Raw genomic sequence first — 22,383 nt, 5'->3', positions numbered from 1 at the left:
GCAGGCTCGCGCGCGACTCGGCCGCCGCGCCGGTGGCGCCCTCGCGGCGCGCAGCCGTGGCGACCTCTACGGGTCAGCGGCGACGTCGCACTGTTCGCTGAACGTGATCGAGGAGCAGCATGGCGGCCAGCCCGCCACCAGGGGGCAGGACTCCCCACGCGACGCGGCACCATTTCGCCGGCGCGACGCGTTACGCGCGACCGGTGGCGTGCCGAGAGCCGCGGCGATGACTACGTATACCACCGCCGCACGCTCCCCGGGGAGAGGTAACGCACAGGAGGGGCGGGGTGCGGTGGGTCGAGCGTCAACCGAGAAGGAGGGAAGGAGCCCACGGGAGGGTGGTGCACGGGGTGCGGCGGGGCAAGCGTCGTGTGAGGAGGGGAGGAGGGGTGGTGGAGGAGCAGACGGCGTTAGTGGGAAAGCTCCCGGCCTGTGCATCGCGGGACTGAGTCCGATCGCGCGCGACGGCAGCATGCTCATCGGCGCGACCACCTCCCTCCGCCGCCCCGTCGTCGTCAGCTCAGACTTCTCTCGCTCCATCCTCTCCGCGCTAGCCACCGCGTGCGACGATGCTCCGCGTCCCGCAGCCCTCCCCGCCGCGCCGTCGTCCGCTGATGGAGAGAACGGGGGGACACGCCACCCCCGCGCAAGAACAGGAAGGCTGCACGACGTAGCTAGTGCTAACCCCGGCACGCCATCGTCTGCTGATGGCGGAGGGACACGCCGCCCCCGCGCAAGCACAGGGAGACTGCATGATGTAGCTAGTGCTGTCCCGGCGGCGGCGTGGCAGCAGCAGCAGCAGCGGCGGCCCGCCTCACAGCGCAAGTCCTGCTCGCTGCCAATCAACTCATCATTCATGAACCCGACGTACGCCGACGAACAATACGTAGACTGCGACTGCGTGCGTCTCGGCGTCGCCATGCCAGACTGCAGCACGTGCGCCGACGACGACAACGAGGCGCCACCTGGCGTCAACTCGAGCGCGTCTTCCTACCAGACAGCGCCCCCTGGTGTCAACTCGAGCGCGTCGTCGTACCAGACGGCGCGCAGCCATGTGACGGCGGGTTCGTCCAATAGTGTCGCGAGCGCGAGGTCGTTGCAGCGCAAACGCGAGGTCAGGCCGCTGCCCCAGCGCCACCTAGGGGAGTGCACACCACAGCACCACGTAGAGGAACCGCACTACGTCAATGCGGAGGTCGTGCAGGCGTTCCTCGCTGGCCAGGAGTTTGGACGCGTCCGGGCGTCGACAGCCTCCGGCGGGCAGCTGCGGCGGCACCAGGGGGCGCCGCGTCCCGCGTCTGTGCACGGCAGCCCGCAGGACACCATCTACATAGGCGGCATGGACGACCCGTACGCGAGCTCATTAACCCTCGACGCGACCGTGAGTCACCGCGCGGGGCGCCCCCTACTCGAAACACCTCGGCAGCCCCCGGTTCCTCCACGCCGCGGACCGACAGCGAATCAGCAGCGGTCACCGAGCGGGGACGGCATGCTGCGCAGACGGAGCGCGGATCGACGGCAGCAGAGCATCCCGGATTCGGCGCGGAAATCTCGCCGCCAGTCGATGCAGCACGCCTACTCAGCATACAGCGTCGACGACGCGGCGACGACCTTGACCCTCGGCCGACCCGCGTCGGAGGTGGACGTGAGGACTGCGTCGCGGCCGGGGACGCAGTGTGGGAGCAGGGAGTCGAGCGCCTTCACTCCGTTCGGCACGAGGGGAGTGCTGTGCGCTCTCAAGCGCATGGATAGCCAGCCCGGTACGTGTCCCTCCCTACCGATGCACTAAGAGGCCCCTGCGTAGCATGCGTGCGTTGCGTTTGTATATTAGTACGTACGTACGATTTACGCCCGTCCGTTTAATTTCCAACTCATGTCAAGTGTTGGCATTGTGTTTACACAGGTAAGATCGATCAGTGTGTGCATGTGTGCGTGAGTGTGTGCATGCGTGGTTGTGTGATAGATTTCGTTGTTGTTTGCTTGTTGTTGTGGTTTGTATTGTTATTATTGTTTGATTTGCTCGATGATGTTTGATTGCTTTCCAGTTCTGCACACAGTTGACGGGCAGAATTGTGCCAAGGATGCCTTGCAAATATGTTGCTTGCTGCTGTCGCCTGCCGCGAGAAAACGCTTGCAACTGCTGCTGCGAATGATGGCGAAAATGTGCAAGAACGAGGAACTGGACAGTCTGGATGAATTCACCTGCGTCCGCTCACTGGTAACCAACTCTGCTTAATTCGCATGCGTGCGTGTATGCAGACGCCTGTACATATATCTATATATATATATGTGTGTGTGTGTACATATACATATGGGCCGACGTGTGTCTCTGCATACGTGTGCAGCCTGTGAATTTTACACGTGTGTATATTCTGTCTGGAGGCTGTGTATGTGTATATAACTGTCACTCTTTGGACACACCAATAGTATCCTTCATAGACCACTAGTGCCCATTCTATAGAGTCGGGTTTACTGTATGACTGCCACTCAAAAGAAATGCCAAAACCCTACTCTATAGACATCCCTCTGTTCTTTAGAGTTGGGTTTTTTAGTATAACTGCCATTCAGTGCCAAAACCCTACTTTATAGACAGGTGTTCATTCCACGGAAGTGACTGCGAGCACCGATTCGAACGTACGTGCGTCTACGTGTGCCATACCGCAGCTGATGCTCAGGGGCCCGTTGTCAGAAACAAAATTAGGCTTCACATTAGTCTTACCATTAACTTCGACTCGTAAACCGTTGACAGAATCATCGTAAACTTATGAGAACGAAAAATCCTTGGAAATTTCCTCCAGGTTATAGAGACGTTTACGAGCAGCATACTGAGACCGGAGTACGAGGACGACCAAGACATGCTGCTCAACCTGCGACTTGTCACCTTCCTCGTAGAGAACCACGCCGACATCATGGCCGTGCCGGAAACCCTCAAGAAACAGATCAATACGAGACTCGCGCAGGCCCGGACAAGTCGCACTCAGGTACGTGACGCGTGTCACGCGCAGGTACGTGACGTGTGTCACGCGCCGGTATGTGACGTGTGTCACGCGCAGGTACGTGACGTGTCTGTCCGCGTGGTGGGGTATGTGAGCCATGTGTCACGCGCAGTACGTGACGCCAGTGTCGCATGCGCAGGTAGTGACGTGTCACGCAGCGGTATCTGTGACGCTGTGTCCACGCGCAGCCGTACGGACGCCGTGTACACGGCGGCCGTACGTGACGTGTCACGCGCCGGTACGTTGACGGCGTGTCACGTGCATCGGTACTGCACCGTGTCACGCGCAGGTACCTCGTGACGCGTGTCGATGCGCAGGTACGTGGACGTGTCACGCGCGCGGTATGGAGTTGTGTCACGCGCAGGCTACGTGACGCTGCTTGCTCAGCCGCTTGTATGTGACGCGCTGGGTCACGCCGCCGCGTATGTGACGTGTGTCCGCGCATGCAGTTAGCGTGACGTGTGCTCACGCGGCAGGTACGTGACGCGTGTCACGCGCCGCGTATGTACGTGTGTCACGCGCCGGTAGTGCTGACGTGTGTCGACGCCAGGTACGATGACGCGTGTCATGCGTCAGGTACGTTGACTGGTGCTCACGCGCCGGTATGGACGTGTGTTCACGCGCAGTACGTGACGTGTGTCACGCGCAGCGTACGTGAACGCGTGTACGTGCAGGTACGTGACGGAGTGTCATGCGCCGGTCCTGTTGACTGTGTGTTCACGCGCAGCGTATCGTGCACGCGTGTCACGCGCAGGTACGTTGACGTCACTGACGTGTGTCACGCGCCGGTATGTGACGTACTGTCACACGCAGGTATTGTGAACGTATATCACACGGCAGGTAGGGACGTATGCCACCGCAGGTATGTGTCGTATGCCACACGCAGGTACGTGACGATATGTCCACATGCAGGTTACGTGAGCGTGTTGGATGCATGTACATGACGCGCATTACGTGCCAGGCAATGTGATATCTGTCCACTTAGGTACATTGTACGAGTCATGTGCGCAGGTGTACATGGCACATGCTTGCTGCCTACGGTGAGCCAGGTGGACGATGCAAGTGCATGTGCATTGGTCATCGATATCAACTACGCTCTGTCCTTCAGGCCCTGGGTCGTATTCGATCGACGACACTCCGCCGACGCGCTCAGTTATGTGAGCAGTCTGTTGCGCAAGGCAGGATATGGAACCAGAAAAGGAGGCGCACTCTCACAGCAGTTGCATGCTCACGAGTCTGCTGGACAGTATTATCAGGCAACAAGCGCGCGTGAGTGCGAAGGAGAAAGAGAAAGAACTTAAGGACTACGCGTGTCGGTGTGGCTGGTGGTTGGTGAAATACTATTGAGTTCGTTGGATGACGTGTGCTGTGGTTGTTCGGGACCATGTATTTGGTGTTTGTTGGTGACGACAACGTTGGCTGGTGGTTGTTGGTGAATGTTTTGGGTTTCGTTGGTGAGTCGTATGGTGACGCTCTGTTCGGTGACATGTATTGGTGTTTGTTGGTGACGTGTGCTGGTGGTTGTTGGTGACATGTATTGGTGTTTGTTGGTGACGTGTGCTGGTGGTTGTTGGTGACATGTATTGGTGTTTGTTGGTGCGTGTGCTCGCTGGTTGGTTGTTGGTGACGTGTGCTAGTGGTTGTTCCGGTGAATGTATTGGGTTTGTTCGGATGACATGATTGGTGTTTGTTGCGGTGACGTGTGCTGGTGGGCGTTGGTGACATGTATTGGTGTTTGTTGGTGACGTGTGCTGGCGATTGTTGTTGACATGTATTGGTGTTTGTTGCTGACAAGTTGCTCTGTGTGTTGTTCCGGTGACATGTATTGGTGTTTTTGGATTGCGTGTGCTGGTGCGGCCTTGGCTGCCACATGTATTGGTGCTTTGTTATGCGGGGGGTGACGTGTGCTTGAGTGGTTGTTGGTGAATGTATTTGTGTGTTTGTTGCGTTGAGTGTGCTGGGTGGCTTGTTGTGACATGTATTGCGTGTTTGTTGGTGAGTGTGCTGGGTGGGCGTTGGTGACATGTATTGGTGTTTGTTGGTGACGTGTGCTGGTGATTGTTGTTGACATGTATTGGTGTTTGTTGCTGACGTGCTGGTTTTTTCTTTGTTGCAGTTTAAGTTGGCATATCCAGACATCTACCGGAAGAGGTTCCCAACGGCTGCCGAAGAGGCTGAATTCTTTCCTCCAGAATCAAGATCCCGCATCCCGAAGCCATTGATGAAGCTGAGAAGCATGAGGTTGTAGGTGAAGCCGAGGAACATGACTCTGTGTGTAAGGATAAGAAGCATGAGACTATAGGTAATTGAAGAAGCCAGTAAGGATGCTACATGTGGAAAATAACCCTAAATGATGTATGAAATCGTGTGCTAATCTGCTATAGATCATACTGAAACTTCAAATGAAAGCTTAACGTGAAGCTCTCGATGATGATGATGGCATGGATGCTTCAGACTGTGAATGAAACAGAATGAGAATGCCATCAGTGAGGGCGCAGGGTGTGGGTGCTCTCTGTGTCTGTCATCTCAATTTATCACATTAGTCAGGGATGAGATTCTTCCGCGGATCCGCGGAAATCCGCGGATTTGACAGTCCCAGGGGTCGATTTTGTGAAACGTCTATTTTCGTTGAGAATATTGGGAAGGGGTAACAATGTAACAATTTAAATTATATACCCTCAACAGCACCTGACTGTAGACTGTAGAGTGTAGACAGTAGGCTGACAGCAAAGTATACAGTGTATCTGTTTTTGCGTACCAGAAAAGGAGATCCTCGTTCACAGGCTGCAGTAGAGGGGCAAACATTTGAGGTAGCTGATCACGTAACGACGATGCCTGGCCTGGGGGCCGGGTTTACATGTTGCTGCGTGCATGTTCTGTGCATGACTATGCACTGATTGTTCCATTCGCATTGTGTTTTTTTCATTCAAATCTGGTCGCAGCAAGGCAGCTTATGTCTGAGTAAAACAATGCAAGCGACGGGTGGAAACATAAAAATATCATTATGTCTAGACATTTAATAACAAAACTTGCCCTATTTTCAGCCCCCCCCCCCAATTTGCTATTATAGTTCGTTTGTTCCTTTTGACAACTTGAAAAGGTGATTCAAGAGTCTCCTATAATTTGTTCAGAATAGCTTAGAATGCACCAAATTGCACCATTCTTTAAAAAAAATGACCTACGGTCCTCGCATTGCTCGCTCCTCTGTTTGCTAATTAAAATGTCAGCTGAAAATTAAATTATCTAATCTCATCCCTGATTAGTTCTTCGCAAAGACGGTATTCAGATTTTGTACCTGCACGTTTTATTATTTTATTGAATACTCGATTAACGGTTAATCGACTTCCGATTGTTGGTTGCTGATTATTCTTCTTATGCTCATTTTTAATCTGCTTCCACTGAATACAGGAATAGTGAGTACAGTTGTGTCTGTAATTGTACCTATTGTATAATAATGCTATCTATAATTGTACCATCAGTGGTTATGAATCTAAACAGTTTAATCTCTTTCAGACGTGATGCAATAACCTAGCTGTGTTGAATGAGAACAATAGCAATGTTCGCTTGTTCATCATGGTGTTGATAATCTCTGAATGAGTGGAGTGGGTCATGATGACATATCAGCTTGTGAGATTTGTTAAAGATGTATGTTCATAAACACAGTCAATTTGTAATGCTGCTGAATAAATGATGAATCGTATTGTGGTGTTTAGTTGCTGCAAACAGCTATTGATCAAGTGTAGTGTTATTGAGATAATGGAGCCCGTAGTTGGGCATACTGTTACATTCTCAAGGCCGTTACATAGACTAATATGCTATGAATGGCAGTTTGAAATCTGATTTGTGATGCCACAGAATAATTAGCAGAAATTATGCAATCATATAACGTAGAATTGAAATAGTTTGTGTAAATAATAATAATAAATCGGATAAAATTGTTTGTATTTTGGTTCTCAAGCATAATGTTCACATTGCTAGATGCATTGCTTCATGATAGATAAATACTGTGTTGTAACGTTTGTACGAATAACATTCATGTGCATGTACCTGGATTTAATTCGTCAAGGAAACATCACATTGCTTGCGTCGACAGTATATACCGTGTGTAAATTTTAGACGTTCAATCACTGTTTGATTGTTGGTTGATAATTTTTATGGCAGTCATTTTCATGTCTATCAGCACATGTGCACGTTTGGCAGTGTCGTTAGTTCTCAATGAACAGTTACTCGGGCGTCATCTTGTCCTTGATTCTACGACTCAGAATTAGATAGGCGAGTTATGTCGTTTCATGCGTGCTGGAGCAGCAGCAGAATCGCCGAGTCCAAATTTTTTAACCGATTGCTTGAATAGCTGGTATCACGTTTAGTTGTCAACACGCATTGTATTATGTGGCACTTGAGCCGACTGAAACCTAAATGAAATTATATACCTCATGATCATGCTCGACTGAAATTCACATTGTGTGCGTTTGTTCTCAATTCATATACCAAACCTCTCTTCCCTTTTACTTTTCCCTTCCTCGCCCACCTCTTTTAGCTCTCCTTCACCGCAATATACTCAGCAGCATACCGCATATTTCTTATGCAGATGACGTTGAGCATTTTGTGTTGTATTTACCATAGAATCTTATCACACGCAAAGAAGAGGTTATTGTTAGTTGAAAAGACGAGTGCAATCATGGCCCTACATCTGTGAAGTTAGACAAACAGTCTCATTATTGACTGATCACTGACGTTTGCATTTAAAACGCTGTGCTGCCGAAAAACCTAATAATAATAATAAAACCAATCAGCTCCATATACAATGTAAGAGATTTATGTTTAAGATTGAATACAAAAGCAAGTCACGTATTCGTTTTACACATAAATACACAATGTGTCTCATTTAATAATAATTGTCAGTACTGCCATCATTATATCATTAACGACCATTGCATATATAGAGTCTGAGATAAATTCATAATAAAATAGATATTTTTAAAAGATACAAATTCCAAAATAGACTGCATGCGCTTACAAATGTTGCATAGGCTACGGTTGGCAGTATCAGATCTATAAAACTAATCACTAGTGTCCACTCGTAGTGCGAGTTCTGAAGTATTTAAGTCGTTTAAATCACCTAACAGCCTACTGATACAGCTATACAGATATCTGTTATCTGGTTCACAGCGACAGCATTTCTATGTTCTATCTCAAATGCAGTAAAACCTTCGTATCCAGGTGGTCATATTTCTTTGCACAAGATGATTCATTTCCCAACAAATTCATTGTAAACAGTCTAGGTGGCACTTGTGAGCAATGTTTAAACAATTGGTTGTTTGAACAATACTTGCTAGATATGTAGATTACCTAGACATGAGCAAACATGCCCTCTATACGCATATTATCAAGAGCTAATAATACCTATCCTAGGTATTATTACCTGCTATACCTGTACCTATACCTAGGTATTATTAGCTCTTGATATTATGCATTCACTATACTGTATATGCCATATTTTTTGCTTACAGACATTTTCGCGAATTCAGCGTCGACAGCCAATTTCGCGAGTGGTTAATTTCGCGGTCGGTGAATTATGAATTATTCGGTATGAATTATTCGCGTGTTGTTATTTTCGTGGTCGGGGATGCGTTCGCGAAATTAGCGAAAATTAAACCACCGCGAAATATACAGCGTATACAGTATAACTGTATTATATAGTTGGCACTATATATTTAACAACACCCTATATATTCTAACTACCAGGTGTGTGGAAAGGGGGCACGTTTATAATAAACATTACAGCACATAGCCATTACATTGGGTGGGTGGCAAAGTTTTGTACTTTATGCAATTCTCAAATAACTTAAATTTCTGCAGAAACCCTCTAAGAACTCCTCAAGTCTAGTCATCTACGAACCAGAAACTACTCGTCTCCATATCTCTCATTTCACAGGAACCCTCCCCCTATACACACTATCTCTGATCCACTATATATCGTTTCTCCTGCTGGCCTGCAATATAAAATTTCCAGCATGCAATGCACAAAATCACAGTTATATCAACATCTATCACAGTCAATGATTGTAATCACTTATATAATTCTTGGCACCATAATTATCGCAAGGCACAAACATCGCAGTACGTATAACACGACGCATATGATATTATCCCTAAATCCCTCACAAATTATAAAAGAATGACTCACAATTTCAGCACCTAGTCAAATGTGTACTAATGTCACACATAGCATTCGAAATTAGAGGCAATATGTGGCATATATTTCATTTAATTAAAACCAAGCTTACTGCACTACATTGCATGGCATCAGTGATCACACGTAGTATACATGCTCTTTCTTCCTCCCTTCTCTCTCTCTCGCTCACCCCCCCCCTCCCATGTCTCTCTCCCTTCGTTCTCTTTTATTTTTCTCACATACACAGAGACACTCACGTCGTTTCCCCAATCTGGGCTCGACTGCTTAATTAGAGCTAGGTTTAATCAGGACAATTTATTTTGGGAGAAAATTACCACATTTGTTAATTTTGAACACTGCCTTTTTGTGATAGTGCTGAATAGTGAGTAACATGATTTTGATAAGAAATTGTAGTTATTGTCAAAAATACACAGCCCAGTTGTGTAAATAATATAAATATCTGCATTCAAATTGTGAAGTTTCACCTCCATTTGGATTGTGAATGGGTCCGATATATCAATATAAATCTGGCCTGCATAAAACCCTGTGGAGAAACTGTACTTTATCTCTTGTCCATTATTTACCACTTCACTGTTTACGGCTTTCACTATCTATCACCAATTTTGGAAAAGTAAGCAAAATACTATATAACAATATACAAATCTACACACAGGGTTAAACTACCCTACAATAGAAGCTCTGTATTTCATCTTTTTGGTGTTTGATCCCGTTGTTTGTTCGTCTTGTATCATCTTCCCTTTGCCCGTGGTTTTTCACTTGCGTCGTGCGAGCAGCAGCCACTAGTGATGTGTGCAATCACAGTTCCTACTATGAATTCGCAAACACAGTGACACACTGTTACCCACAACGCATGGCATCACATTAGTGAGGGAGGATACACCCTCCTGCCCTGCCTGCACGTCCAGTCTGCCACGGCTATGGGTGCCATTACAAATAGTGTTGCTAGACACGGTGACGATCAAATCTCTAAGTGTGAAACACAAAAGATTCGTCCTTGCTCCTTTGTCGACAAGTGTTGTCATCGTGGCCACGCAACGTTTGGCCTAAATTCCTGATTCTATTACACAGTCTCTGGCACAAACTTTTGCGTGGTTCATCATTGGTAACTACAAGTGAACCATCTTGTAGGTACCCAGGTACCTCTGTCATTCTTGTTTCCTCCATAGGTACGGCACGCACCTGAGCTGACATGCCCGTGCCATACACAGCTGTGTATGGCACTACAGCCATTCCTGCTCCCTGGCTAGATGTGGGAGATGACACTATACTAGATTCCTGCATACGTGTATCACATGTCAGCGCCAAGGGGGTTGAGCCCTGTATGGATGTATCACACGTGAGAGCCAACGGGCGGGTGTCCTGCGTAGGCACGGGACACGACACCGGCACTATTCCTGTATGTACAGTCAGATCTGAGGTGGAGCGTGGCATGCGCTGTTTAGAGAAGGTGTTGCCGATGCGGCGAAGGTCGTACTCCATGAAGCCGGTAGTGCGCAGTGGAATGTTAGAGAGCATGCGGTAGACGCTTCGTAGCTGAGGTTTCTTCACATCTGGCATCGTGAAGACCACGAGTACCTTCTTCCTCATGCCATCTGCACGTGAGCGATCACAGAGACTTCTAATGAGTAACCAAAAATACTAACTACCCAGGAAGAAGAAACGTGAAAACCAAATAATGAAAACATCATAGATTTATTTAACTGCAAAACCTTCTTCGTCATGCCACCTGTACATGAGCAATCACAGAAACTCTATGGTAATAAGTAACCAAAATAAATAACTACCCAGGAAGAAACGAAAAAAAAAAATCCTAGATTTATTTAACTGTAAAACAATAACACCAAGGTTATTAATAGTAGTATATTAACTATATTTACTACTATTAATAACCTTGGTGTTATTAAACATCAGTGTGCACTCGATCAACATACATATATTCGCATACCTGATAGCAGAGAAGATAAAGTGCAAACCACTTACCTTCAACAGATAACGAGTATGCAAATCCAGTAAACTCTCTATGATAGCGGCTGTTCATCAGGGAATGCGACATGATTACGGCTATGGAATTGCACCTGAAATAAAAATCAAACATCCACACTATATACCCGAAGAAAGATACTTAGATTAAGATACTTCTGTGTGTCAGCAGATACACTAAAAGCAAATATCGCTGCACCTTAGTCACACGTATATAGTTGACTCTAATAATATCTAAAGAAAAATTTTGCACAAGCACCTACTCAAAATATACGCATTGCCTACGATTTTACAACATATGCTATGTCTAATTACTGGTGTGCACCTGTTTTCGACAGCATTGCACATTTCCATCAGTTCAATGCCATCTGCAAGACCATCGCGATGATGCAGGTAAACACTGTAGTTAAAAACCCTCTCCAAGCAGTCAGAGAGGCACTCTGCTACTTCGTTGTCGTCTGGGTGGCAAATGATTCCAACATCATACACTTCCATCAATTCCTCCTCCACATCTCCTTCAACATATGAGCCTGAAGCACATGAATCAGTTATGGATTATATGTATATATATATATAATATATATATATGCATGTATTAATTATTTAATTAGTTAACTCATTTATTCATATTAACATCCTAAACAAGAGCCGCAGAGCGTCTGGGCTCATCTGAGGTCTGTTGCTACGGTTATAAACGTAACATTTAAGTTGTGCGTAGTGACACCTTTGTTAGGCGCAGATATGCAGAGGATACGGCAGGGGGTTGGCGGACACGATCATTTCAAGCAACCGTTCTGCATCTCTGCATGTAAGCTCCGCAAACTCCATTGGTTGACGTACAAATCGCGTGCCTGAACTAATGGGTTATTATGGTGGCAAGTGTGTGAGACCCGGTCTAACCGCTATTAGAATACAAGAAAAACGAGAAGAACCAGGTAGAGGCCAGTGATTAGTGACCAATAAGGCTCCAAGAACTACACATTTGCGGTGCTATATTGGTGCCAAAGATTTGATGAAAAAATTAAGTCTGGGAGAATCCAAGCCTCACTCCTGGTAATTATTTAAGTGCTAGTGACTATTCCAACTATTCATAATGTACACTACAGAATCTCATATATAACTCATCTCATTATCTCTCTAAGTAAGGCGATTTTTCAAGTAAGAGTTATGTGTGGAATTTCACTGTTAAATGGGAGCGTCTCCACAACCCACAGGTACTTCGCAACCGCAGTTGAGAAACAAATCAATGTTTAACCGCCTACAGGCTGCAATAGAGAGCTGCCACTGTACCTAATTAACGCAGGCAAAAACTACACATACTATCACCAACCACATTCACTGGCAGTGGCATATTAACACACTGACAGTACAGAATGCCATAGAAATTATACGATTTAAGGAGCATAAACCTTCTTCAAGCAATTTAGGCTTTGTGAAATTCACTGTGATCAGTTGTAGCCTCAATATCTCCAGGCATGTATGATTCTACTAGCAAACACGCAGCAGTCAAAATTTCTTTCTATAACAGCAGTTAACAGTTAACAATCACCACATGTTTAAAGTCACACTCCTCTTTTGAGGGTCAAAAGGTTATCAAGAAACTGTACTCTCGGCAACGCGGCAAGTGAACAGGCACATTTTCATGGTGCCTTTCATAAAGCCATAACAAAATGGTAGGTCAACCGCTGAAACCGAAAAAAGTTTTTCAATTTGCTCCGTCAGGCATGTCCTCAGAAAATGTCTAAAATCTGCCCGTGCCCATTGACGCTTTGGAACACTGTGACCTCACATTTCGACACAGTGATGGCCTGTCCTAGCATGAGCTATACACCGACTATCAGCAGTCCTTAGGTCAGAGCGCGTTTAGATTTGTGCCGCAATTCCTGCACTTTTCCTCCCTATACTCTAAGTTAAGCGAGTGAATGTTCCCTCCTTAATTTTACACGCTCTTGACCTTTGACCTTTGACCCCCAGCTTGCGATATCCCACTGCGTTTTCGGATTACCCCCTCGACGTCCTCCAAATATGGCGTGACGCGTACGTCCGAGGCGTTAAGATTTGTGCGCAACTGTTGACGGACGCACTCGACGGACGCACGCCGGACGATCGAATGCGATCTAACATAGCTGCGCAATCTTGACTATGTTTCAATGAGGCTAAAAACTAGGCCATAATAAGGATGACCACGTCTATGATTTTGTTTAATTGCGTTCGGCCAACGCACAATATAGCACCTCCACACTACATACCGTGCAGTTTTCCTTGTAGAAAAACAGTAAATAGACAATATATTGTGTACCTACCACCTGCCCACTACCACATGGCTGGGTGAACCCAATATAAGGGATGCAGGGAACAATTTCCGAAGCCAAAAATTTAGCAAGCAAATGTGCGATACAGAAATACACTTTTGGGCATAGCCAATTGGATAAATTTTGTATAGCTGCATTTTCAGAACAAGTGCACAGTGCAAATTTACACCGCAGCTGCCATGCTTGGCGGGTGTTGATCGTGTCGGCCTGTGACAGGCAGGCAGCTAGTTTAAAGCCTAGGACAGCACAGCGAGTTCTGGTAACGCGCTGGCCCCGGCACGTAAACAGCGTGCGACGCTTGAATCACGCGCGCGCGAGAGCTCCGGCCAATTGGTCCTGAGTGATAAATAAATATTCGGGCGGGCGGAAGTAGAAAAAAGCAAAGCTGACCCTCCGCACATGTTTGGCAAGTAAATATATTGTTCTAAAACTTTAATCAAATGTTGGTTCCTTACGCTTAATATAACCAAACATTGATGAAATAATACAGTTCTAGCGATTGTGAAATGTGAAGGGCAAGCTATCCGACTCCTCGACCAGACATCACATGCCTCGACTACTTAATATTATCAAAGGTCCCCGAAGAAGCAAGCCGCAGCGAGAGCGTGAGCGCGCAGCGCAGCGCGTGGCTGTATATACGTGCCTTGGGGCGGATATTGATTTTGGATGTACGGGGAGGGGGGGGGGGGGAGTGCAAGGATTGTGTTTAATAAGTCAGCGTTGCCCCTTGGCATGTAACAAGCTGCAATAAAATCGGCGTAAATCGTGGCAATATTTTCATTGCGGGGCAAGCATGCCCGAGATAAGATAAAAGTAAATTGTAACAATGTAGTTTCCGTGTTACATCCTCGCATCCGAAGCTGCATCGCACAACTGCGGATTCATAAAAAAATATGCGTAGCAAATGGCTGAAAATACATCGCGAATTGCGATGCGATACCGGGAAAATTATTCCCTGGAATGGGACTGCGATCTTGTGAAGGGTGCATTCTGTGACCTTGAGAAGAACCCACTCTGTGACCATGGGAAGGATCCACTCTGTGAACTTGGAAAGGATCCACTCTTTGAGCTGGTGGGGCCCTTCTTTGTTCCTTCCAACATCTCCAGTCGTCTTCTAAAAAAACAGTTCATGCATAAATGGCCTAGTTGACTTCCAGGTATAGGTAAATGGTTCAGGATTAAAGCATTAAGAAGGATGAGCGGTTTCACTGTCTACAGACACCACACTTCTTCACATAAAATTAGAAACAATTCCCAATATGTCCAAAGATCGCATGGCTATCCAAAACAATGTCTGCACTTTTGCCCGCAAGTTTTCGCACACAGGTCAAGCAGTTCTCCACACAAGAGCGTTCCCAAATAAGGGAAGAAAGTCTCAGAATCAACGAGTGAAAATCGGGAATGACAACAAGTGAGCAATCATGCTACAAGAGGGCGCTCTGTGCAGTTTATACACCCAGTGCTCTGGCAGAAACAACACACACCTATGTTTGGGAGCAGAGCTGTTTTAATGTCTTCTCTTCCCAAAGTCGTGAGCATGCTCAGTAGGTCCGCAACACTGGTGTTAGGCTGCGCTGACCACTCACGGAATAGCTCCTTTGTTCTTTTGCCCATCGGCAGCATTTCGCATCGCCTGTGCAATCGTACACAATAAAATAACAAGGTGCAGTGCTACGCTTGACTCATGCGACTAATCGAACACATGTACAGATGAAACTACTCAGTGAAAACATGCTGAAACTTACTCAAGCCCGTCCTGCCCATATCCCATCAACTCTGCGAGGCCGCGCCAGTCCTTGCACAGATTTCCCGCCAAAATTGCCTTCTCTAGGTCTAGTCTGGCAAGCTTGTGTCTGGACGAGCCACGAAGCTCGCACGCAGGCATTTCACTCCAATCCGGTGTGGCTTCATCCACTCCCCGCTCAGCGCAGGCGCCCCCTGGTTTCGCAGTATCTGCGCCAGCGCCACCTGACAAAGTATTCGCAGTGATGTTTTCTTCTCCGTCGCTAAATAAGAACATCATGTTCGACTTAACGTCATCTATGCTATCACGAGGTGGTGCCGACGCTGGTAGCCGCTGCACCGGTATGCAGCTTGTTAGCGGACGATCGTCAGCCCCATTGTCACCGCTGTGTAAATACCGCACACCCTCACCGGGCGCTATGACAACGCGTTCATGCAAAGTTACTTTCTCGCCAGTTTTCTTGGGGTGTGCGAATGCTGTAGGCTCGCGTTCTTTTCCGTCGTCTGCAGGTGCTTTAACGGAACCAGCCCCAGTCGTACTGCCCGTCACATTCTCACTCTCCTCGTCATCGGAGTCTGACCAGACGTGAGCGCACGGCAGAGAGAGATCCACGTTGCTGAGCAGCTCAGAATGTCTCTCACAGGTATTACTAGTCAAAGCCATCTGGTCCTCCATGGTGTCGTTCCCTACATTAGCTTGGCTGGCTGTCTGCTGCTGTGGCTGTGCATTTTCTACGGCAGCTCTGTCATCCCACCTCGACTCCAAGCAGGTAGCCTGCATTCCAAGTCCTAGATATTCATTTCCTGAAGCCCCGTTGACATGATAAGCTCCAGGTGTCTCTAACTTGGGGACCGACGTTGTAACATCGACTGCTGCCTCACGCGGTGCAGCACTTCCGAACAAAGAATGGCCGTAGCCACTCTCTGAGAGATGCTCTTGTGCTGCTGATATACACGCAGTGCCATCCCTATTGGCAGAGCTAAGATGTAAGTCAACAACATTGGTCATCGGGTAAGGTTGCCTGCTTGGGTGGGTGACCACAGAACCGCTGCTGCAGCTGCTGCGACTCTCTGTCCACACAACATTATCGCATGTTGGCAACAATTCCGACTCCCGCACTTTGGCACTGTGGATGGCTGACCGCACCGAACACTCCAGTGCGACCCCTGTCACTTGGTCAGCGACACAGTGACCGCGTGCATGCTTCTGAATGACAACACCACGTCCAGCGAGAAGGTCAGAGTTCGTGCAAGAAGCTACACGTACATATTCACTCAATGTGTAAATGTGAAGAGTGTTGAAGTTCAGTGACTTTCTAGTATTACTACAGTAGGCATTATGACCAGCAGCTGCAAACGAGAAACAATTAATAACACCGACTGCGTAAGAACAGAGGCACGAGCATCGACCAGTTAGTGGCATTGTAATCGCATTTGTAATGACACGTTGTAATAATAGGCGATAGAAAGTAGACAAATATTAAAAATTAAGTAGTACATGTAATATGATGTATATACAATTCATGCTTATCTACTATCATTTTTGAATTAGTTATTGAAATGATTCAAATGCATGTGGCTGTGCATCATAGGCATATTCCCACACCGTTAGCTCACAAAACAATAATCACAGAAATATATAATAGTTAGGAAGCGTCTAAACAACCGGATCCGGTTTCGGAGTCCTGAAAACTAAACAACCGGCTCTCTTCTCTGATTGGCTAATTTTGTCACTTATTTATTTTATTTTTTCTTATTTTTGGCTAATTTTATTTTATTTTAGAATTAGGGCAGGCCCCTCCCTATGTTGCGCGAACCAGGCGCGCCCGCCCCGTTTGGGAAAGCTCCCCCCACGTTTCAATCGTTGCGCCCCGTTTAAATTACCTCCGCCCCGATTAAATTCCACCACAATAAAAGTTTGAGAGCACGGGAATCGATCGTCAAGAATTCCCATTCGACCAGGCCCCGGACGCGTGTATTTTTACTGTACCACTAATGCGTAAACCTCCTACACTACGCATGCACTGCAGACCACACACAAGTACAAACAGTCAACCTGTCCCAAACCCTAACACTAACTATAAACCAAAGATCGTAGAGTGCCGGAGGCACAAGATAGACCACTCATGCGAAATCACGTGCAATGACGTGTAGTACGCAATGGAGCGCCACGTCCGCCATTTTAGGAAGCAAAACCCCCTCCGCGTCTGTTTGATACATAGAAATAATATGGATAACCATGGTTAATATATATGATATATATTTAATATAATGTAATAGATAATATTTTTATGCCAATAGCTGTATCAAATCTCTCATTCAAGTGTACAAAAATCTAACAATAATTCATAATCGGATGTTAACAGTACTTCATAATGTGCACAGTGCAGTGGTGTAGTGTCAGACAGTGGTACAGTGCACAGGCACTTCATTGGACCGTCTCAAACAAATAATGGTAAATAAACACTAAACGTATCTACTATCAAAGTATTAAAGGAACAGTAGCCTCTAGGTTCTAGGGTTATTTTCAGCTAATTTAGGTTATAATTGCGCTACATAAAAAGTTCATGGTTCAATCACCATTAGAAATTTTTAAAAAAATGTTTTAAAACTAACGACTACAGTTTAATTACAACGACGGTGGCCGCACTCAAAGCGCAGATCTGAGAAGTTGCGCAAAACCCACTTTCCACCAGGGCTACAGACCGAGGGTATTTCTTATTTATTCAAAAAGCAAAAGGATTGTAATATCTTATAAACGACATATATTTTCAGTTATAATATGGATAAATTTGCCCTAAAATGAATATCGTTCGGTTAAATAGCATTTAGGTATAAATAATAATTGCACTTTTGTGATTAGCGCCTCGGTCATTTACCTGCAAAATAAAAATGCAAATACGCAACTTTTCAGGGTGGCAGCACGGTCCGGGGTGTCATGGCCGCGCGTTCAAATTTCGTAGCGTTGATGTGTAAATAATTAATTAAGTATCTGGTGACAATACATGTAGGTATAGACGATTTGTTATACAGTAAGTACAGTTGTATGCAGATAAAAATCCTAGAGGCTACTGTCCCTTTAATTGTTTCTCTACTTATTCGCCTATAATTGTCGATAACTTGCTGTAAATGCCGTTTAAATGCTCATCTGCAACAAACAAGTAGTGAAGTACACCGCACGCACGCCCTGTAAGAGAGCCACTGCACTGCCACTGGGTACTACATGTATCAACGAAGATTGCACAACTCTTTCACGATGGATTTCGACAAAAAAGAATGTTTCTCACCTTTCTGTATTCTTGGGGAACCTGAAGAAAGACAGGTCGGCTTACACTGACGATTCGAACAATTTACAGCAGAACAGTAAGCTCAGCTGACAGCACACAGCAGACAGTTTCACAGTTAGCAGATACAGCAGCATCCGGAGAACTTCGTGTGAACTTGCTTCCTAAATGGCGGTTGTGGAGGCTACTACGCTATGATTGTGCCTCCGGCACTCTACGATCTTTGCTAAAAACCAACTCGGCTATCTTATATACAAGTACCCCAAATACCGTTATGGTGTGGTGGCGATTTTACGCATTACGTTAAAAAAACACGCCCCCGGACCCCCTAGTTTCCCCTCCCCTCCCCCTGTTTCAATTTCATCCTGGGAGAACCCTGTGAGAGGGTTAGGGTTAGGGTTAGGGTCTATATCCATAACACTTACAGTGCTCGAAATAAGAAAAAAAAATGTGGTTGTCCTGCGGACAAACCCAGGCATCAAATCGGGTTGTCCGCAACAATTTCTTGGTTCCCAAAAAAATATCCCCAAATCTCCTATTTCAATCACATAATAATATGGTCAGAAACACCCAAAAACAGTGTGTGTAGCCAGGATTTTTTTAACAAGGGGGCCAAAAACAGCACACTGCGCCAAAATAGTGGGATGACTTATATTTTAATGGCTCCTCCGCCTCCCTCTCCACACCCTACGGCTTCCTCTACCTTCTCTGCAATCTTTGTTTTGGGTGCCATGCGAAAAGACGACATTTTTGTTCATTGTTCTCTGCTCCCAAGATATGTAATTGTTCAGTGGCGGATCTAGGATCTAGGATCTTTCGGGGGGTGAAAACAAGCGGGGGGTATGGGGGTTCTCCCCCACAAAATTTTGAAAATGTAGATCGCAGGAGATGGTATTTGCGGCACTTTTGAGTACATGTACAGCCTTCATTCTGCCTACGACAATTCTCTTTTTTTTAAACTTCGGATCAACATGAATCCCCCTGTTGTTTGTTTTGCATGGGCAAAGCCATCGGAAATATTCAAAAATAATAATGGAATAAAAATACCAAAATGTAGGGGTGAACTTGCTGGTTTGCTGGCTTCCAAATCGACTTCACCTCTCATAATCAGAAAACCTGCACATATACCAGTTGTTGGAAAATAGCAGCTAGTATGCGTCGCTTTCCCACACCATAGATTAATGGCGGCCGCCAGGCTATAAGTGCTCTTGGAGAACCCTGAGAAAAACATAAATAAAGTGCGTTTTCGTCACCTTTTTTACTTGGTTGTCCACCGACAATGTCTCAGACTGGTTAGGTTGTCCGGCGCAAATTCTGGTTGTCTCGGACAACCGGACAACGCTTATTTCGAGCACTGACTTAAGTTTGTCTCAGTGGCTCGTCGGTAGAGCTTTCGCTTCGTGATATTAAGGGACCGTGTTCGAACCCCATAAGATGTTTTGATTTTCCTCTGCTTTCTGTATTTCTTTGTATTTTATTGTTTCTGCATTTCTTTGTTCTGTATTCATTTATTTGTTCTGTAACTTTTGTTTATGTTCGAAATTAAATATATTTCTTTATGTTTTGCATTAAAAATTGTCCTATTATATATTTGTCCTGTTATGTTCAGAAACTGACCAATCAGAGAAGAGAGCCGGTTGTTTAGTTTTCAGGACTCCGAAACCGGGTCTGGTCGTTTAGACACTGCCTAATAATTAATACTACACAGTACACACTTCGGTGTAGCACTGTAGGTAACGCGAACGGTACCTTGTTGTAAATAGACATGTGGCTAAACAGAGGAATTGCTCCGACCTGTGATTGGATGATAAAAATAGAATTTCCGACGTTTCTCAAGTATGTCAATAATGATAACATATTTATATGATTATCATTATGACACACGTCACATACAACTCAATTGATAACAAAACCTAGTCCCTTGCTAGTGGATTTGCACCAAAGAGTTGAATACACAGTCAATATCTACTTCCGTCACCCCCTAGACTAGCCACAAGTTCCCATCTCGCTTAACACTACGTGGCGAGAGGGTCACAAACCGACGCATTAGAAATATGTTCGGCAGTACGTGCACTGCTATTTAACGTTAAATTATCTCACTTTTTATCATTCTTACAGCTTCTCTGTACTTCGACGCTTCGATTTATTATAAATTGATAAGATAAAACTCAAAAAATGCCGCCATTTCCCCATAGATATTCCATAATACGTAGCAAAAGTTCATGAATTTTCGCGTACAAGAAGAGACATAAGAACATCCATAATGGTGTTTCACAACGTTCAAATAGTATAGCTGTTCGAAATTCTCTAATTTTAACGTGTATTTCGAGGTAAATACTAAATAGTAATTAAGAAGTGTAGGCCTAGCGATAGTTGCAACATGTAACAGGTGAGGTCAAATGTCACTAATACATTGTTTTATTTACGAAATTTTACGAAATTCGGAGTTTGTTTTTAAGCTACCAGGCATTTCGTATGGAAGGGTGTCAGGCTCCTCCGCCGTGTAACACTAAAGGCCCGCTTATGTCGGCCTTACGACCTAGTCGCCGACAAGATTTGAATATCGTACGTCAAAAACCGGCCAGATCGCCGATAAAAACATCGGCGACCAAACTCGACATGAGTTCTCTTACGATCGAAAATACGGTCGCCGACTGCGATCGCAAGAATAGAACATGTTCTATTTCTATGCGGCTGTCGGCGACAAATCGTGAGTGGCAGCCAATCACCGCAGCGTGTCGAGTCACATGATTATCAAAAGTCACGTGATTAATAAAATGGCAGCCTACACGCCACTCGTCAGCAGTTTACAAGGAGGGATTGTTCCGTACATCACATAAAAAAAAATTCTGCACATGATTATAACGATGTTCAGAAAATTGAGGATAGATTTACGAAGTTACATGTTTACTGGTAAGCGCCATTTTGTTGGTGACGTACGTGACTCGTTTTATGTAGACTGGTCCGGTCAAGCTTTGCTCTGTTTGTGCTAAAAGAACTGCTTGTGCTAGTACAAATATGCGGGGCGAAACCCGTCTACGTTTCATGCAGGAACGCTACGATGTGATCGGCGATGTGCAGCGTAGTCACTTCAAGTGACATGAGTGTTGCTATGGCTGCTAATCGCGCTAAGAAGTAGTCGCCGATAGTAAAATAGGACGGGCGATGAGCGGGCCTTAACACTAACAGTCGGAGAGCCTGGTCGGTTTACACCTAGACTAAGTTTTGTTACCAATCGAGTTGACGTGTCATAATGATAATCATGATTCATATAAATAATATATTGACATAGCCATAGGCCTAGATACAATAATGTAACCCAAACAAGGAAGATAGGGACGCTCTGTAACCCTATCCTCCTGGGTTTGGGTTACATTATTGTATCTACCATAGGCCTAGCTCTAGTACTATAGCCGCAGGATCGCTGCCCTGCGCGCACGATCCTGCGGGCTATAGTACTAGAGCTACCATAGACCCTACTTGAGAAACGTCAGAAATTCTATTTTTATCCTCCAATCACAGGTCGGAGCAATTTCTCTGTTTAGCCACAGGCGCAAATCCACTTTAGGCACCTTAGGTATCACGAAGTGATGCACAGATTTATGTGTATCATCAACTGATGCACAGACATTCTGTTCATCATAACAAGGCGATCAGGGGCATCAAGGGATGATGCACAAACGTTTACCTGCTCTGAGATGCTCACATAGCCATGCTAAAAAGCGCCACCTATCGGGCAAAAATACTACTATTATACCCTATATAATTATTATACTATTATAATTATTATACTATTATAGTACCCTATATGATTATCTCTAACTAGCTGCGGTTACCGCTGCGCTGGGTAAAATCGTGCTACTAATTCATAC

General features: G+C 45.7%; 2 protein-coding genes across 5 annotated transcripts in view; one reads left to right on the top strand and one right to left on the bottom strand.

Moving 5' to 3' along the window:
* LOC106806114 overlaps window positions 1-5,715 on the top strand; it is a 12,108-nt gene extending 6,393 nt beyond the window's left edge. The window contains exons 7-12 of the mRNA XM_014807967.1: window positions 5-1,760; window positions 2,046-2,218; window positions 2,799-2,983; window positions 4,111-4,160; window positions 4,192-4,297; window positions 5,109-5,715. Coding sequence (XP_014663453.1) covers window positions 5-1,760; window positions 2,046-2,218; window positions 2,799-2,983; window positions 4,111-4,160; window positions 4,192-4,297; window positions 5,109-5,244 — 2,406 coding nt within the window. The 3' untranslated portion in view covers window positions 5,245-5,715. The remainder of the gene's footprint in view (window positions 1-4; window positions 1,761-2,045; window positions 2,219-2,798; window positions 2,984-4,110; window positions 4,161-4,191; window positions 4,298-5,108) is intronic.
* Window positions 5,716-8,607: 2,892 nt separating this feature from the next.
* Window positions 8,608-19,693, bottom strand: LOC106806141. 4 transcript variants are annotated; one of them, XM_014808002.1, is made up of 7 exons: window positions 19,559-19,693; window positions 15,230-16,577; window positions 14,969-15,117; window positions 14,425-14,598; window positions 11,498-11,702; window positions 11,173-11,267; window positions 8,608-10,784 (listed from the first exon to the last, which is right to left on the bottom strand). In XM_014808002.1, exons 1-7 carry the CDS (start codon window positions 19,614-19,616, stop codon window positions 10,159-10,161), a joined length of 2,655 nt encoding a protein of 884 aa, XP_014663488.1. In that variant the 5' UTR covers window positions 19,617-19,693; the 3' UTR covers window positions 8,608-10,158. The 4 variants fall into 4 exon arrangements, with proteins under 4 accessions (XP_014663488.1, XP_014663490.1, XP_014663489.1 ...); XM_014808004.1 differs by having other exon boundaries at window positions 8,608-8,989; XM_014808003.1 differs by having other exon boundaries at window positions 14,482-14,598.
* Window positions 19,694-22,383: the final 2,690 nt, after the last annotated feature.

This window comes from Priapulus caudatus, unplaced genomic scaffold, assembly GCF_000485595.1.
Source record: "Priapulus caudatus unplaced genomic scaffold, Priapulus_caudatus-5.0.1 Scaffold143, whole genome shotgun sequence".
Classification (NCBI taxonomy): domain Eukaryota; kingdom Metazoa; phylum Priapulida; class Priapulimorpha; order Priapulimorphida; family Priapulidae; genus Priapulus; species Priapulus caudatus.
This window is presented reverse-complemented; position numbering and strand designations above follow the sequence as displayed.